The 19,862-nt window shown below is 40.9% G+C and overlaps 1 protein-coding gene across 5 annotated transcripts in view; it reads right to left on the bottom strand.

Annotated features, from left to right (window-relative positions):
• The window catches only part of tsc2 (TSC complex subunit 2), a 128,029-nt gene that overhangs the window by 29,975 nt on the left and 78,192 nt on the right, over window positions 1–19,862 (bottom strand). For 2 of the 5 annotated variants that reach the window (XM_073060205.1, XM_073060208.1), the window contains 7 exons: window positions 14,842–15,003; window positions 13,533–13,688; window positions 12,839–12,951; window positions 7,824–8,069; window positions 5,987–6,193; window positions 2,890–2,958; window positions 734–823 (listed from right to left, as the gene is read on the bottom strand). In XM_073060205.1, the coding sequence (XP_072916306.1) occupies window positions 734–823; window positions 2,890–2,958; window positions 5,987–6,193; window positions 7,824–8,069; window positions 12,839–12,951; window positions 13,533–13,688; window positions 14,842–15,003 (1,043 nt within the window). The remainder of the gene's footprint in view (window positions 1–733; window positions 824–2,889; window positions 2,959–5,986; window positions 6,194–7,823; window positions 8,070–12,838; window positions 12,952–13,532; window positions 13,689–14,841; window positions 15,004–19,862) is intronic. The other 3 variants (XM_073060206.1, XM_073060207.1, XM_073060210.1) reach the window with 3 other exon arrangements.

The following is a 19,862-nucleotide window of genomic DNA, read 5'->3' as shown; positions in this document are numbered from 1 at the left end:
TTCTTTGGATTTCAAGCATCTACAGAATCTCTCGTATCTATTACACTAATTCAACTTTGAATCTTTAGGCAGCTTCGAAGGACCTCGACATGGGTGTCACAAGCAAAGCCAACATTATAGCTCATTCTATGACTACCCTTGAGAAGGTGATAATAAGCTGCTTTGAGCTGCAGCAGTCAGTGTGATGAAGATACTGCCACCATGCATTAAGATTTTAATTTTTACAAAGTCACATTCTAGACTATTCCTGAAAGTTGTATGTCTGGAACCACAGACCAGTAAACTCCAGACCTTATTACTTTTAGGCCTTTGATTTAATTTTTGTTTAATAAAATTCTATCACCTCATGGTCAGTATTTACAATGCCAGTGTTCTATTCCAGATTTATAATTCACATTTCAACTTGTGGCTGATGGAATTCTAAAGCACTTCTCCAAATTCCCAGGATTCTGATTTTATTCAAATAGAAAATCATTATATTGCCACATCCCCTTTAAATCTGTTTCTAAACTGTGTCCAGTCTTTTACTGACAGTAATCACTTCTGATGAATTTTAAAATGTTCCCAATGTCATGTAATTAAATTAAGCCTTTTGGAAAATGTGCTTTCAGTCACAAGGTTTAGGTAAGTTTATGCACATCTTACCAAAGCTCAGAATATGAATTAAACAAGTAGATATTTTAATTTTAGCATTTCTAAAAGATAAAATAATGAACAAAGTTTGCTTTCATACTTAGTTGGGCTAACTCCTGATTGCTCCTCAATGCTGGAACTGGACAAAGATTAACAATGCTCCAAAGCCTGTCCTGGGTGCCCTGTTTATCTGTGTGGGTGGGAGGGAAAGAAGAACAGGGCTTGCTTAGCTGTTGTTTTGTTGCCTGTTGGTTTCTGTTTTATTGTGCTCTATGTTGTGCTGCCAATAATTGTAGACATGATATGTAGGTGCCGAAATGCGTGGGGACACTTGCAGGCTACCCCGGTACACCCGTGGGTGCGTTGGTTGTCAACACAAATGACACTTCACAAAATGCTGCTTCTATTGAAAAGAGTACAATCAGCATTTTGGCTGAGGCGTCTCGACCCAAAACATTAATCTCTTTTCAATAGATACAGATTCCATAGATATTGATATTGCCTGACCTGCTGAGTTCTTCCAGCATTTTGTGTATTGCTTGGATTTCTAGCGTCTGCAGATTTTCTGTTTGTGACGCACTTCACTGTATGTTTCGATGTACACATGATAAATTAATTTGAATTTTGAGCCTTGAAGGCATAAACTGGAGACTAGTTGCAAATATGTGAATTCAGAAATGTAAACTTACTGAACTGTATCCAGATAAAACTGCACTTGTTACCTTTAACACACTAATCACAATGATAGATTTAGCCAATGCCCAATCGGTATTTCTAGTGCCATTTTCTCCAAAATGTATTTTATTTTTGAATTTCACTATATCCACTTTGTGCTGTGCCTAATACTGATATACAAGTACAGCCCTGATCTTTACCCTACAGTAAAAATACAGAACAAAGCCAAAAAGATCTTATAACAACTTGGAAATTAGTTTCTAGTATTGCCAGAAGTATTACTAATTGGTCTTTCCCCTCTGAACCTCACCCCCCCCCCCACCCCCCACAATTCAGGACGTATACCAGAAGCTCTGCGTTCACAAAGCACTTAGCATTATCAAGGACCCCTCCCGTATGTCCCACAATCTCTTTGACTCTGTACCATCTAGCAGTGGTACTGCAGTAAAGAACAAGAACTGTTAGGCTGGAATACAGCTTCTTCCTCCAGGCTGTGAGACTTCAAAACACTCTGCTAATACCGAGTCCGCACCTGTAGCACTGTACTGTTGTGTATTTAACTGTGCCATATATGTAATTTGCTTGTGCATCTACAGAATACCTTGTTAATAGTACTGTGTTCATACTATTTTACGTGCTGTGTGATTACGTACTGTGTTTTGCACATTGGTCCCAGAGGAGTGTTGTTTCGTTTAGCTGTATACATGTATATGGTTAAATACCGATAAATTTGAACTTAAACTTATTCCATCCCCACAAAGCAAAAGCTATATCCTGTGGCTGCTGGTAACATAAAAGCCGAAAATGGTGATAGCACTCAGGATGGCCAGGTTAAAAAGGTCTAATGCCTGTACAGTTATTTCTCTCCACAGATGCTGTCAAATGTGTCTTTCGTGATCCACACATTCCTCATTAGTTCAACGGCTTGGACAGTCCTTCATCGCAAGCTATGAATATGAACCTTCCTGCCTGCAGCTGTAAATAAATGAGCGACTTACAAATCAATGCATTTGTAAAGAAATTCAATGCCCACACAGCCACATGGAGTTTAGCAACACTGCTGGTGAAAGGCTTATGTAAACAATGACATGCGGACCCAATTCAAAGTGGGCAACAAAGAACAAAATAACAAGTTACTGAAGACCAAAGGTATTACAAACCAGAGTTTGAAACTACTGGGAGCTATGTTTAAAGGAAAGCATACACAGCACGCCTTCAAGTAAATTATAACATCGCACAAGACTAATAGTGCTGTAGTGAGCAGCAGGTAATGCATGAAACCAGCTTATTTAGAAATGACTGAGAAGGGCATGCCTTATTAGTTTCAAATTCCAGATCATGAAACAATTAAGCACTTTGTTAGTAAGCAAATTGCAAAAAAATTCATTAAAAAATGTTTAAAAGCAGCACTTGTAGCTTGTCAAAAAGGAGCTGCATCACAGCAGCGTTCAGTCAGAAGAATTCCATGCCACTCCAGCTAATTAAAGAGCTACATATGCCACAAACACGCAGAGGCATGAAACATTGCGGGATGCATGAATACTAATGATTCACGGGACCCTTGAGGGTGCTAGCATGTACCTGCCCAGGAAATGCTCCTGTGCAACTTTTCTTGACAGCTTGTCTGGCACATAGAAGAGAAAGAAGCCACTGCAAAGGGAAATGAAATCAGTGGCCGTGTAAAGCAACAGAAAACAGAACAATTGATCTGCCTGAGCTGTAAATGCCCAACATAAGAGCTAACAATTCCTCCTATAAAGACAATTTATATAAAAGAAATGCACTGGAAATGCAGCCCATACCCAAATCACAGACTTAAATACGAACACTGATGGAATCTAGATTTCAAAAGTTAGAATTTACCCTGCATAACAGACTTCTCAAGTAATATGGCTTTCAGAATCTCCTCAAAAATACCAGGGGTTTCATCTGCTCTGTGCCAGGGAGAAAAAAAAGTGTTCCCCTGTGCAGGATGTTGGGAATAGGAATGAAGACAGATTAGATTGAAGTGACTGCCTTACTGCTCTACTCCAAGATGTCTACAGGGGTCAGTAGTGGTAATGCAACTGGGGCTAAGCTGCAAATCAGCAGGTCCAGCACCTCTACAAAAGTAGGAGAGGAAAAATAGTGTTTTACTCTCTAGGACAGTGATGGACGTTGCAATGAATTACTGTGACCTTTACCCTCAATATATTTCATAAGGAGTTTGAAAAGATTCGGTATGTCACTAAAGATTAGCAAATTTCCACAGATATACTGTGGAGAGCTTTCTGACTGGTTGCATTGCCGTCTGGTACAGAAGGGCCTTTGTGCGTTATCAGAAAAAGCTGCAGAAAGTTGTAGGCTTATCCATCAAGGGCAATAGCCTCCCTACCATCAAGGCAATGCTTCAGAAAGGTGGCTTCCATTATTAAGGACCCTCACTATCCAGGATATGCTCGCTTCTCATTACCTCCTGTCCAATAGTAGTACAAGAGCCTGAAGACCCATGCTCAATGTTTTAGGAACAGCTTTTTCCCCTCCAACAGAGTCCTGAATGGACAAGGAACCCATGAACACTGCTTCACTATTTTTGCTCTGCTTTGCACTCATTTCCAATATATATTTCTTATCATTTATAGTGTATTAAATGCATTCCACTGTACTGCTTCAACAAAACAAATTTCATGACAGGTTTGTGATAATAAACCTGATTCTGACTGGGGAGAAAACAAACCAGTTTCAGGAATTTTGAGAATGTATCAAAGAGTTACACAACTAACCCCAAGATATGGCTCTCGCTCGTCTAAACTTGGCTGATTTACAGAATACCCCAGTTCTAAGGGCCTGGACACTAGCAATCTGAGACTTGCTGCTGTACAATCAGCACAAACCTCAGCTCAAGGATCAGTCAGATTCTTGTTCAGAACATTTTCAGAGCACAGACAACCGGATTCTGAACTACAGCTTTTGCATCTGAAAATAGCAACCTCTAAAGGAAACAATGGAGGGTAGTGCATGGGCATGCATTTTGGTAGAAGGAGTAAAGGCACAGACTATTTGCTAAAGGATCTTGGAAGCCCTAGTGCAGGATTCCCTAAAGCTTAACTTAAAGCGCCAGTAGTGAGGAAGGCAATTACGACGTTAGCATTCATTTTGTGTGAACTAGAATGTAAAGGAAGGATGTAATGGTGAGGCTTTGTAAGGCCTTGATCACACCAAATTCGATGGCTCTGGGCTTTTACTTGCTACCGATTAGAGAACTGGGGGGGGGAAGAGAGAAAGAGAAATGTAATTGAAACCTTTGAATAATTTAAGACCTAGATTGAGTGGATATGGAAAGGATGTTCAAATAACACCAGAGCACACAGCCTCAAAATACAGGAATATCCCTTTAGAAGAGATAAGGAATTTCTTTAGCCAGAGGGTGGTGAATCAGTGGAATTCATTGCCACAGATGGCTGTGGAGGCCAAGTCATTATATTTAAAGCAAAGGCTGTGATAAGTACTTGATTATTAAGGGCAACAAAGGTTACAGGGAGAAGCCAGGAGAATGGGGTTGAGAGGGATAATAAATTAGCTATGATCAAACGGTAGAACAGCCTTGATGGGCCAAATGGCCTGATTTTGCTAAGTCTTATTGAAACCTTATGTGCAGAACTTACCTGTGTTTACTTTAGTTCATACAAAATAGCCCAAATATTTTTGACTCAAATGCTGTACCATTTCTAAATGCATTACCTTCAAGGAGTTGTTTTTAATTTAAATTTTAATGAATTACATGAGGAAGATAAAAATAATGAATTGAAGTACTAGATCAATGTTAGAACACATGGAACATTACAACCAACCCCAAATCTACCACAATGATGGTTAAAGCAAGCTCATTTTTCACCAAGCTCATTGCACAATACAACCTGCAGAAGTCAGAATCCAAATACTTCAGGTCTAGTTTGTTATTTTCAATAATATTCATTAAATAAATTTAAATTTCCCCATTACCACTTGCTTTGACCATGATCCTTTACTCCTTCAATTATATAATCTCTTCTATCTATTAAAGACCTGCCGACTCACTCATTCTCATCTTCCCAACTTTCTCAGTACCCTAAAAGACAATCTACACAGAGCATTATTGCAGGAAAGCAGCATCAATTCTCAGAGATCCCTGCCACCTAGGTCATACTCTCTTCTTACTGCTGCCATCAGGAAGATGGTACAGGAGCCTCAAGACCCACACTCCCAGGTTCATGAACAGTTATTACCCCTCAACCATCAGGCTCTTGAACTAGAGGGGATAACTACACTCACTCCAACACTGAACTGCTTCCACAATCTATGAGGCCTACTCTCATGTTCTCGATATTCATTGCTTAGTTATTTTTTTTAATACATATATATTTGCAGTTTGTCGTCTTTTGCACAATGGTTGTCTGCCATGTTGGGTGCAGTCTTTCATTGATTCTATTATGGTTATTGGATTTACTGAGTATACTCCCAAGAAAACTCACCTCAGGATTGTATATGGCGACATATACGTATGTACTTTGATAACAAATTTACTTTGAGCATTAATTCGTAGGGAACATAAGTGACCTGGATCATGGATAGCTTCCTTTACTAGAGATGCTGCCTGGGCCCCCAGCTGAATTTCAGGAGTAAGGCATCGTGCTTGGAAAAAGAAGTGAGACTTACTAACCTGTGTTGAAACGCTGAAGCAAAGGTGGTTTTGATGTGAGGCTGTGGCACGGCATGGATTCTGATCGACTGGGTACTTGCTGGTATGGATCGATCACTCTCTCCACCGCCATCAGCATTGTGGACAACTCCTGCAAGGGAATGTTGTTTATCTCAGAGGAAAACGGACTTGGTGGATTCTCCAGACACAGAAGCCAGCTTGCATTACCTACAAGGTACCAAAGAAGTACTATTAAAACTGAAAAAGGTATGATACAATGGAACACAGACAAAAGAAATTCTACATTCTGGAACTCTTGAGCAATATACACAAGATCATGGAAGAATTCAGCAGCTCAGGGAGTCAATGTTTCAGACCAAGATATCAGATAGTTATAATACATCTCTAGATGGCAGCATCCAACATTAAGGACTCTCACCACTCACGACATCCCCTCTTCTCATTGGAAGAGAGAAGGTACAGGGCCTGAAGATGCGCACTCGGTATTTTAATAACAGCATCTTCCCATCCATCAGGTTTCTGAACAGTTCACTAACTCAAACACTACCTCACTATTCCTCTTTTCCACTCACACTTTTGTTACTTCTGCTTTTTACGCCTGCATTGTACTGCTGCCACAACTTTCACGACTGATGTCAGTGACAATAAACCTGATTCTGAGATAATGGGGCAAATTGAAATTAATACAATACTGCACCCTGCGTTTCAACTAATAAAGGCAAGAATGCCATCTGCTTCCTGATCAAGTTGTGCGGTCACTTTCAGGGAGCTATAGACCTGAACCCCAAGATCTCTCTGCACATCAACACTGTTATGGCCTTTGCCAACAGAGCACTGCCCATTTATATTTTATTTCTAAAAGTATACCAGATCAGTTGGCCAGATTAAGCTCCATCTGCCATTTCTCTGCCCACATCTACAACTGCGTATCCTTGGACAGGGAAGAGATATGCATCTACCAAAGGAGGTACAGGGTGCTCCTTCCCTCTGCTAGCTGCAGGTCACCCTCGGGCAAGGTGTAGCACCTTCTTAGCCCCCTGATCAGGGTCACCTGAAGCCATGGGAGCAGTGGTAGATGGTTGTATGAGCAGTTGGAGCGTATCACAAGTCCTGGTTATGCGACCACTGGCGCCAGGCAGACAATCTTTGAAGTGTATTGATAATGGCTGGGGTCACCAAACTTGTAAAGACCGGAAGGCAATGGAATTCACTTCTGTAGAAAAGTTTGCCAAGGACAATCATGGTCATGGAAAGATTATGATGGCCCACGTAATTTGACCTAGCACATAGCCAATGAACTTTTGGACATCTTTTACACTATCCACAACACTACCAATCTAACCCACCCATTGACATTTTAATCCAGGTCGTTTATATAAATTACAAACAACAGAACACCACTGGTTATGGAGCTCTAATCTGAACAAGTCCCCAACAACCATTAACTGTTCACAGCCAACTCTGAATCCAAGCAGCCACGTTACCCACATACAGCATCCACAGCTCTGCCTTTGTCAGTCAGCTCCATCACATCCTCAAAACTCAATCCAGTTAATAAGACACGACTTGCCCCACATAAAATCATGCTGACCATCCATAATTAGACCATGGTTTTTCCAAATGCTCATAACTCCTATCACCAAGAATCCATTCCATTAGCTTCCCTGCCATTGACATGAAATACCAGTTTAGCTTATTTCCTTTCTTGAATAGTGATCAGTCTTGTGGAACCTCATTGGTGTCTTTGTAACTTTTATTCAATTTGTAACTAATATAGGTTAATTAGATCCACAGTCAACCTTAAAACCTTGATGAGAGCTCCATAAAAAGATCGTACCTGAGGGTCGACGGATGTATATTTCAGCCCATCCTTGAGTCAGCACAGATGCATATTCAGCCAGATTGGCTCTTTCCTTCTGGGAGGGCAGCTGTTCACGAGATGGGGGTGCATCCTGATGCAATGTTTTGCGGTTTTCCAATCCTTTCTGAGCTGCAGTCGCAGAGGGAACACTGACCTCGCTGTCCGAGGGTGATACCAAGGGACTTAAATTCTGAACTGATTCACTATGAAGAGCATGACCACCTTGAGAAATAGAAAAGGCTAGTTTAGAACAAAAACATTCTGTAGAACAATAGCAAAAGCAACATACTGCTAAACTGTGCATCAGATAATCAAATATACAAGTCTGGTACTAGTTTTACAAATATGTTCCATCAGCTAATTAAATTCCAAGTATTGTAAATAACTTAAAATAATTGAATAAGTCATAGTCACAGGCACATAGCAGTGAAACAGGCACTTCAACCCAACTGCCGCACGTTGAAAATGTGGATTCCTAAACTAGTCCCTTTTTGCCCGCATTTAAGAACATAATGACATAAGAAGTAGGAGCAGGAGTAGACCATATGGCCCGCCGAGCCTGCTCCGCCATTCAGTAAGATCATGGCTGATCTGGCTATGGACATCTCAACCTATCTGCCTTTTCCCTATAACTTTCAATTCCCCTACTGTGCAAAAATCTATCCAACCTTGTCTTAAATATATTTACTGAGCTGGCCTCCACTGCTTCATTAGGCAGAAAATTCCACAGATCCACCACTCTCTGGGAAAAGCAGTTCTTCCTCATCTCCATCCTGAATTTACTTCCCTGAATCTTGAGGCTATGTCCCCTAGTTCTAGTCTCATCTACCAGAGCAAACAACTTTCCTGCCTCTATCCCTTTCATAATGTTATGTTTCAATAAGATCTCCTCTCGTTCTTCCGAATTCCAGACAGAATTGGCTCACATCTCTCTGAACCTTTTTCTATCCATGTACAAATGGCTTAAACATTGTAACTGTACCAGCCTCTATCACTTCCTCTGCCATTCAACTGCCCTCAGTGACTCACAGGTTCCCTTTAAACCTTTCCCATCTCACCTTAAACATATGCCCTCTAGTTTTCAACTTCTTGCCCTGGGAAAAAGGCTGAGACCACCACATTATCTTGCTCTTTCTAATTTTATAAACCTCTAAGCTCCCTCCTCAACCTCCTTCGCTCTAGAGAAAACAACTCCAAACATCATTGTCCATCTTCATTTGCAGATGCCGCTTGACTCAAAGTTCTTTTGCATGTTGATTAGTTGTGTAGGTTTTCCATGAACTCTATTGTATTTCTTTTTCTTCTATCTACTGTGAATGCTGGCAAGAAAATGAATCTCAGGGTAGTATATGGTAACATCTATGTACTTAATAAGTTTACTTTGAACTGTGACCACTCCTCCACTTTCAGGATTGTTGCTCCAGATTCCAGCATAAGCAGTCTCTTGTGTACCCAGCCTATCAAATCTCTCTCGTTTGGGGGGGATGGGGGGGGGGGGGGGGAGTTTGTTGTCGATTCTCCAGTTGGAGAACTTTGGTGGGTGGGGTGGGAAGGAGGAGGAGAGGGGAAACTGTGCAAGATTTAACACCGTAGATCAGTCGGTTGTTTTGTTATGTCTCCCCTCTCGCTGTAAAATAGACAGAGATCACGCCTGTGATACATTGAATTGTTGGGTGAACAATTAGTCAAGTAAAGTCACTTTTTATTGTCATTTCAACCATATCTGCTGGTACAGTACATAGTAAAAACAAGACGACGTTTTTCAGGACCATGGTGCTACATGAAACAGTACAAAAACTACACTGAACTACGTGAAAACAACACAGAAAAAAACTACACTTGACTACAGACCTACCCAGGACTGCATAAAGTGCACAAAGCAGTGCAGGTATTACAATAAATAATAAACAAGACAATAGGCACAGTAGAGGGCAATACATTGGTGTCAGTCTAGACTCTGGGTATTGAGGAGTCTGATAGCTTGGGGGAGGAAACTGTTACATAGTCTGGTTTTTGCTGTACTGTAGATTATGATCTTTATTGGGGGCCTTGCTATTGCATGTTTGGTGGGTAGAGCGTGTTGATGCTATTTTGCAGAAATGGGTGGGGGTGAGGTGGGGGGAGAAGGTCAGTGATTTGCTACTGCTTGTGCATAGGAGGGGGAGGGGGGAGTAGGGGGACTTTGAGGTTCTAACATTTCAACTATCACTCACTCTTTGGGCAACTTCTGTTTTTGTGGATGTCTGCAAAGAACAAGAATTTCAGGATGTATATTGCATACATTTCTCCGATTCTAAATGGAACTACTGAAACAGATACAATTTGGTTTATTCAAAGTTAGTCAATAGGCATTGTGTGTTAATTCCAACAACATAGGTACAATTAACTAAATCAAGTGCTGCACAAAGTTTATTATTCCAGTCTTGCAATGCTCTAATCTGACTTAACTGTTCCATGGAATAGCAGCATGTTCCATCTATCTATTGAATAAATTTGACTGAAACTTCCAGTGGAATGGAGAAAGCTGGAAGCACCCCAACATGCCATATTTGATTTATGAAGCCTGCTGATGGAACACTGCAGAGAAGTTGACAACATGTAAATCCACACCAGATGTCACTTCTAAGTGAAGAAGGGGGAAAACATTCTAAAAACTTCCAACTCAGTGAATTAGCCAGAAATTGCATATTAAAATTTTTCAGATATTGAAGCATTCTGAAAACATCAATGCCACTAAGTAGCAGATGTGTGGTATCTGTAAATACATTCCTCCATCCTCCTCTGTACTTTGCTTTTCCCAAACCCACATCCCAATACAATCGCCAAACCGTCAGCTTCATCATCAGCTTAACTCAACTGCAATAGGCTATTGTTGGGCAAAGATTTAATGGTTTATGAAACTAAGAAGGACTCATCTAGTTAAGGTGAACGTCATGCATGGTCTCATTCACAGGATGGAGCAGATCTACATGAAGCATTGTCACAGGAAAGCAGCATCCATATCAGGGATCCCCACCACTCAAATCATGTTCTCCTTTTGTTGCTGCCATCAGAAAGGAGATACAGGAGCTTCAGGATTCACACCTCCAAGTTCAGGAACAGCTATTACCTCTCAATCATCAGGCTCTTGAACCAAAGGGGATAACTTAACTCAACATCACTTTCCTCATCATTGAAATGTTCCCACAACCTATGGACTCACTTTCAAGGACTCTTCAGCTTGTGTCCTAGATATTTATTATGTCTTTCTTTTTGTATTTGCACAGTTTGTCGTCTTTTGCACATTGGTTGAACAAATGATAAATGGTCTTTCATTGATTCTATTGTAGTTATTATTCTACTATGGATTTCTTGAGTATGCCCGCAAGAAAATGAATCTCAGGGTTGTAAATGGTGACATACATGTACTTGATAACAAATTTACTTTGAACAAATGGCACCAGCCTGTCATCAATTAACACTGGGCCATCTTTTCATTACATGAATTCAGATCAAGGGGTCAAAATGTTAAAACATCAAAATAAAATGACTAAAATAAAATCCAAAGTTTGAAGAAATCTGAATGTATTATCCCAGAAAGCCACAAGTTATTAGTTATGACAATTATCAGAGGAATAAGAATTTTAAATGGATATGGCCAATAGGTAGAACTACTGGAATATGATAACCTGAATGTCAAGATAATACTTTAAAAATACTTAAGTAAAAAGTAAAGGGTCACAGCCTGAAATGTCGACTGTTTTTCCTTCCATCCTATGACTGTGGGGGGGGGGGGGGGGGGAGGGGTTAATTCCTTATTGGTTCAATATACTTGGTCTTGTTCTGTAAACACAGCCCAGACTATGATGAACGTAGAGCACTACAGCACAGTACAGATCCTTCGGCCCACAAAAGTAGTACCGACCCTTAAGCCTAATCCAAGATCTAACACTTTCCTCCTACATCACCATTATGTATCATGTCGTATGACGTGGGCAATCATGGTCTTTCCATGACAATGATTGTTCTTGGCAAATTTTTCTACAGAAGTGGCTTGCCATTGCCTTCTTCTGGGCAGTGTCTTTACAAGATGGGTGACCCCACCCATGATATTGTCATCCACCATCTGCTCTCATCGCTTCACGCATCCCTAATCCAGGAGTGCTGGTGGGGGGGGGGGGGGTCGGGTGGAGAAAGAGAGCTAGGCAGATGCTACACCTCACCCAAGGGTAACCTGCAGGCGAGCAGAGGGAAGGAGTGCCCAACCCTGTGGTGAAGACATATTCCCATCCCACCAGCCACCATTCCTAAATAGCCTTCCATTTTTCTATCATCCATGTGCACCTCTAAGAATTTACAGGATGATAACCTCACTCAAAAGAGAAATATTGAGAGCACATACTACTAGATTCAAATACAGCTTCTCACTCACTATTGTGCAATTCTCAAATGGACTTCTTATTCAATAAGGATGATCTGTTAATCTATCTCATCGTAACACTTGAACTTTGTCTACCTGCACTGCACATCCTCCAACCACAACATTATGTACTAGGTTTTTCCTTTTATACTTGTATACTGATGATTTGGAAGGCATTAAAAAAAAACTTCCCACTGTATCTTATTATGCGACAATAATGCTCACTGATCAAGGAGACATCAATAGTATTTACCCTATTATGTACAAACCATCATATGCAATCAATGTAATTTTGAGATGTCTAGGTAGGCACATTAATGAGGAAAATTGAGAGATATGGACATTGTGTATGTAGAAGAGATTAGTTTAGTTAGCTTTTTGATTATTGATTTAATTGGCTCAGCACAACACTGCAGGCCAAAGGGCTTGTTCCTGTGCTGTATGATTCTATGTTCTGTGTTCTATGATATATTAAAAAAAAGTATTTCATACGATTTATAAAAGCAATAACTCCAGCAAGAGACATGATATTTAAACCAGTTTGGCCACAGTTTTTTTAAAAAAATAAAGATTCGCCAGAAGCAACCTTCACCTGATATGGATCTCACTCGCAGGCGAGCTGCCTTTCCAATCTGCTGACTGGTTTGAGATTCCAGCTTGGCAGGTGCTTCTTGGGTGGTCTTCACTTGCAGAGATGAATCCGCCCTTGAAGTCAAAACAGTAAATCTAATTTGTACAAATATTCTAATCTCCAACTACACAGCTAGCTGATAATCATGATAAAATAATCTGCACCATTACATTTTTATTTCTGTGGTAAATTTAAGAGATTAGCATTTTAGTCACATGCACATTGAAAAGTGTTATTTTCCATCAACAACCAATACAGTTTGAATAACTCCAGCTATTCGCCTTGGGTAGCCCACATGTTTCAGTACCAACATTGCACGCTCACAGCTCAATAAAACTAACTCAGGGATTCCCTACCTGAGGTCCACAGACCTCTTGCTTAATGGTATTGGTCCATGGCATAAAAAAAGGTCAGGAACTCCTGCCCTAACCCATACATCTTTAAAACGTGCAAGAAAACCTGAGCACCCAGAGGAAACATACATGACCACGAAGAGGACAGAGACAGCAATAGGGATTGAACCTAGATTGCTAGTATTTTGAAGAGCTACATTAACTAATTCCCTTCTGTGCCATCCAATAAATAAAGCCAATGACACACCAATATTTTGTTTTCTACCAAGGCTGCAATCGCCACAGAGCAGACTGTACTATACCTGGAAGCCTCTTCATTGCTCTTCTGGTCCAAAGAATCAAGACCCATTAGTGTTCTCGTCCCCGCACCACTGCTGGTGGTCACTGTGACTAGCTTGTTCCCAACTAGCCATGTGTTACTCCTTCCTGCACCAAGGAGAAACTCTGCAACAGGGGACCTTAAAGAAACACAAAGCAAAGAAAACCTCGTGAAAATGAGCAAAAGGAAGCACAGGAAATCATAACAATGAGTCACATATTAAATTAAAATCATTATTTAGATTTCAGAACAGTGATCTGGGTACAGCACAACACTTTGATGAACTGGAACTGTCACATGTACTAAGATACAGTGAAAAGATTGAGTAACAAACACAAAATGATGGAGGAACTCAACAGGTCAGGCAGAATCTACAGAGGGAAATAAACGGTTTTACATTTTGGCGCAAGATCCTTCATCAGGACTGGAAATGAAGGAAATAAAAGCCAGAAAAAGGTGGTGGGGAGGAAAGCATTACAAACTGGCAGGTGATAGGTGAGACCAGGTGAGGGGGGAGGTAGAGCCGTAAAGGGCTGAAAAAGGACTCTGATCAGAGAGGAGAGTGGATCGTGGGAGACCTGGGAGAAAAGGGAGAAGGAGGGACACCAGAGGGAGGTGATGGGCAGGTGAAAGGAAGGAGTGACAGGGGAACCAAAACAGGGAATGGAATAAGAGAGAAGGGGAGAAGAGCAAGGGTGAGAGGGGAGTGAAAAGCTCGTCTTACACACTGTTCATTAGAGATTAATTTAAACATACAGTGTAATGAAGAACAAACTAAAACAATAACAATGCAAAATAAAGTGCAACAACTACAGAGGAAGAAAGATGCAGGTAAACGATAAAATGCAAGAATACTATAAATGGAACGTGGGAGGAAACACACATGGTCACGGGGAAGAACCTTCAAACTCTTTACAGACACGGCAAGAATGGAACCCTGATGCTGGCACTGTAAAGTGATTGTGCCATCCATGACACTACCATGCCACCCCTAGATAGCTCCTTGTAAATGAGGCCAGGAATTCAAACATCATCACCCAGGGAGTTATTGGACTGTGGGACTCACTAAGCACAGCAATCATGGCAAATAGTTTGGATACATTTAAGGAGCAGTGCATAAGCATACAAGAGAAACAGTAAGACAAGGTGGTTCTGAAAGCAACTGATAACGTGGTTAATGTGTCACAGATTACCAGCACAAACCATATGGCCATTTTCTGTGGTATTCGGTATACTCTTTCGGTTTAAAGTCATTTCAGAATGGCTCAAGAGACCAAATGCTGAATACAAACCTCTTGGGCAGAGCGGAGAAGTTAGAAAACACATATCGAGCCATCATATCCAAGCATGTTTCAGTAAGTTCAAGATGGACGGTCTTTAGACTGTCTTCTGCTTCTGCAAGTGAACTCTCATCTGCTGATCCCAAGCTAGAACTCGTAATAGAGGTTTGCATTCTATTAGAATGAGAAGTTACGAGTCAAAACCCCGAACAATGCAATAACAAATCCGCATCACAGATTACTTTCATCTTCAATAGCAATTGCTTCGTCGCGCGGCTTCAAGCATGCATTCAGAATGTGCCCTTGTGCTTGTTAGAAAACTATTACCGGTATTGTATTACAAAAACTTTGTCCTTTTATTGATCAACTTAGGATAGGGTTACAAGAAACAAATTGCCACATCCCAAACTTCCAAAAAGTACTCCCAAGCAGTGATAAGCCATACCAAGTCTAGCTCAGGAAAATATTAATTGTATGTATACCACTAAGATAAATTGTTATAAATGACAAGATGCAAAAATCAATGCATTTTGGTCATTTCTTATGACTGAAAATTGTGAATTTTCCAATTATTGTAACTAGCTGAACAAATGCTATGCTTGAAAGCTTAAGTTTAAATCTAACCTGCAGCATTATCACGCAGGGTTAATTATAGAGCAAAGCAAATTTACAAGTACAGCATAATCTCAACTCAAAGGAACAAGACACAGTAATTCAGTTTTTTTTTAAAAAGCATTCATTTTCCAGAGTAAGAAATAACTTTGAAATGTCAGGATTCGACTGTTTTCAACCCTCTGGTCAGTGGTTGTCCCTTAAGAGGTGCAATAATAGCCAATATTTACTCATATTTTATTCCATTTTCCAAGGTTTTGTGGCACGATTTTAAGAGACTGAAAGACAAACAGGAAGTCTAAGTGTCACTATATCTGCTTCTCCTGTGGAAAATCAAAATCCAGATTCCAGCTCAAGTTAACAATTTGCTTTCACTGCATGGACATTAATGGAAATGTCACTATTTATGTTCATTCCAAATCACCCTTCAACCGTTCTGCTGTGTTCTGAAAGCAATGTATTCCAGGTCAGCTGAGACTGGTAAATTTCCTTTCCTGAAGGATATTAGTTACTATTATTGTGTTACTGTCAATTTATGTTCTGTACATGATTTACTGTGCTTTGCACCTTGGTCCCTGAGGAACATGGTTTTGTTTAGCTGTATACATGTGCATGGTTGAATGACAATAAACTTGATTAGCAACTCAGTTGGGTTTTAACAACAATGCAGTAGCTTCAGTCATGTTTATTGAGACCACCTAGCGTCTTTGAAAAAAAGACTACCAACTAAGTATGTTTTAAGTTCAGGAGGCAAACTGTACACTGGGTTTGATTGCAAAGGATTGGGAATTTAACATAATGGAAGTTTTGTTAGAGTTGGTTAGGCATTAGCCAAGCCACAACTGGTACTGTGCAGTCTTGGTCTCTTTACCTCAAAAAAATAGATGGTAGGATTGGAGACATTTCAAAAGGTGATTCACCAAGTTAATTCCTGGGATGAGAGGGTACTAATAAAGAGCGAGGTTAGGTAGCCTGGGTTTGTATTTCTTAGTGCCTTGAGGAATTAAATGTGACTTTATTCCTTAGGGGTGGGGGGGGGGGGGGGGGAAGGTTAATAAATCAGCCATGATGGAATGGCGGAGCAGACACAATTATCCAAATGGCCTAATTCTGTTCCTACGTCTAATACAAGATTCTAAGCAGGCTAAGGTAGATGGTAAGAATTTGAAACAAGTGGGAAAACCACATAGGGAACACAGTTTCAAAATAAAGGACGAGCCATTTAAAAATAAGTTGCATTAAAATTTTTTCTAACAAACTATAGTAACATCACTAATTCCCTACATCCAGAGGCTGAGGTCAGTTCATTAGATGTACTGAAGATGGAGTAGATAAAAAAAATTTGAAAGACTAACAAACTGATTATAGGGACTGGCATAGAACAGGAGTCACGGTCAGTATAGATCACTCATGGTCATATTGACCCCTAAAGGGCTGAGGCCTACAACTACTCCCAACTTCCAGTGCTTTTCATTTTAAATTTCCACCCTTTCCCATTATAATTCCATTGCTCCATTGGTGTTAAAGGCTAGGACCAGTTGGCAGAACCTCAGAATACAAAGATGCCCCTTTAGAACAGAGATGGAGGAATTTCTTTAGCCAAAGGATAGGGAATCTTTGGAATTCACTGCCACAGACGACGATGGAATCCAAGTCATCAGTTATATTTAAAGTGGAAGTTGATAGGTTTTTGATCAGTATGCGCATCAAAGGTTATGGAGACAAGATAGGAGAATGGGGTTGAGAGGTATATTAAATCAGCCATAAGAGACTCGATGGGCTGAATGGCCCAATTCTGCTCTCATGTCTTATGGTCTTATTCTGAAGAGCAAAACAGGTGTGTAGGACGGTTGGATTGAGATGTTCTCCAATCTTGGCAATTTACTTGCAAACATCTCACCACCATATGAGGAGACATCATCACTGCGATGTTTTAACGTTTGCAGGTAGATTGTCAAAATTGGAGAACAACTCAACTATCGACAATCTGAGCTACACATTTTCCAAATTATTTCCAGGTGTGTAGGATGTTGGTGAGACATCACCTGGAATATTTTGTGCCGTTCTTGAGGGGAGATCTCACTGAAATCTCATTGAAAGGCCTGGATAGAGTTAATGTGGAGAGGTTATTTCCTATAGTGGGAGAGTCTAGGACCAGAGAGAGGGCACAGCTTCAGAATAAAAGGACGTCCCTTTAGAACAAAGATGAGAAGGAATTTCTTTAGCCAAAGAGTGGTGAATCTGTGGAGTTCATTGCCACATTCAGCTGTGGAGGCCAAGTCTTTGGGTATATTTAAAGTGGAGGCTGATAGGTTTTTTGATTAGTAAGTCCATTAAAGGTAACAGGGAAAGGCAGGAGAATAGGGTTGAGAGAGATAATAAATAAGCCATGACTGAATTGCAAAGACGACTTGATGGGCCAAATGGCCTAATACTGCTCATGTCTCATGATCTTATAATTCAGTCTTACTTCTCCATCAATTAGCTGATGGAGAAGATCCTGAGAGGCAGGATTTATGAACATTTGGGGGAGGCATAATATGATTAGGAATAGTCAGCATGGCTTTGTCAAAGGCAGGTCGTGCCTTATGAGCCTGATTGAATGTGACTAATGTGATTGAATGTGAATATGCGCCTGAGGATGTGACTAAACACTTTGATGAAGGTAGAGCAGTAGATGTAGTGTATATGGATTTAAGCAAGGCATTTGATAAGGTACCCCATGCAAGGCTTATTGAGAAAGTGAGGCAACATGGGATCCAAGAGGACCTTGCTTTGTGGATCCAGAATTGGCTTGCCCACAGAAGGCAAAGAGTAGTTGTAGATGGGTCGGTGACCAGTGGTGTGCCTCAGGGAACTGTTCTGGGATCCCTTCTCTTCGTGATTTTTATAAGTGACCTGGATGAGAAAGTGGAGAGATGGGTTAGTAAATTGACACAAAGGTTGGGGTGTTGTGGATAGCGTGGAGGGCTGTCAGAGATTATAGCGGGACATCGATAGGATGCAAAACTGGGCTGAGAAGTGGCAGATGGAGTTCAACCAAGATAAGTGCGAGGTGGTTCATTTTGGAAGGTCAAATATGATGGCAGAATATAGTATTAACGGTAAGACTCTTGGCAGTGTGGATAATCAGAGGGATCTTGGCATCCAAGTCCATAGGACACTCAAAGCTGCTGTACAGGTTGACTCTGTGGTTAAGAAATTGCCTGGATTGGGGAGTATGCCTTAAGAGAATAGGTTGAGTGAACTTGGTCTTTTATCCTTGGAGCGGAGGATGAGAGGTGACCTGATAGAGGTGTATAAGATGATGAGAGGCATTGATCTTGTGGATATAGTCAAGAGGCTTTTTCCCAGGGCTGAAATGGCTAACATGAGAGGGCACAATTTTAAGATGCTTGGAAGTAGGTACAGAGGAGATGGCAGGGGTAAAGTTTGCGTTTGTTTCTTTTTAAAAAAAAATGTAGAGAGTACCGAGTGTGTGGAAAGGGCTGCCGGCGACGGTGGTGGAGGCAGATACAATAGGGTCTTTTAAGAGACTCTTGAATAGGTGCATGGAGCTCAGAAAAATAGAGGACTCTAGGTAATTTCTAAAGTACATGTTCGGCACAGCATTGTGGGCTGAAGGGCCTGTATTGCGCTGTAGGTTTTCTATGTTTCTATGTTACTTCTGAGCAATGGCACAAATTGCTGGCTGCTTGCCCAGTAATCTGACCATTATGGTTCTATATTCTAAACCCCCGTAACATGCAATGTAAAATTTCCTTGGGGGGAGGGGAGACAAAAAAAGGCATATCAAAATTTATTTTGAACATGACATCTTGCCCACCAACCTGGCAGGAGCTGAAGCCAGGCATGGAAGGCCACATGTTTCATGTCCAGCAGGTAGATAAAGGTGAGTTACAATAGCTGACATTTTAAATCAGATCAGTTCTGACTTAAAGCCAACTCTAGATTCACTGGTGTATCATAAAATGGATGGCAGGGTGGAGGTATGTCTCTACCAAAAGAGGGATAAGGCACTCCTTCACTCTGCTAGACTGCAGGTCACCCTTGGGCAAGGTGTAGCACCTGCTTAACTGCCCTCATCCCCACGGATCAGGGTCACGTGAAGCTAGGGTCAGGTGGTGGATGGTCGTAAGAGCAGCTGGTGCACATCTTAAGTTCTGGCTATGCAACCACTGACGCCAGGCAGACAATCTCTGAAGAGTATTGATATTGGCTGGGGTCATCTGTCTTGTAAAGTCACTGCCCAGAAGGCAATGCAGACCATTTCTGTAGGAAAATTTGCCAAGAAATATCATGGAAAGACCATGATTACCCACATCATTCAACACAACACATAACAAACGATTGTAAAGAGCTTTTATCAGGAGGGTTCTTAATATTTGGAGGAATAACAACTTAGAAGAATATCAGAATCA

This window comes from Hemitrygon akajei, chromosome 11 (assembly GCF_048418815.1).
Source record: "Hemitrygon akajei chromosome 11, sHemAka1.3, whole genome shotgun sequence".
NCBI lineage: Eukaryota > Metazoa > Chordata > Chondrichthyes > Myliobatiformes > Dasyatidae > Hemitrygon > Hemitrygon akajei.
The sequence above is the reverse complement of the archived record's forward strand: the minus strand, read 5'-3'. Positions and strand labels throughout refer to the sequence as shown.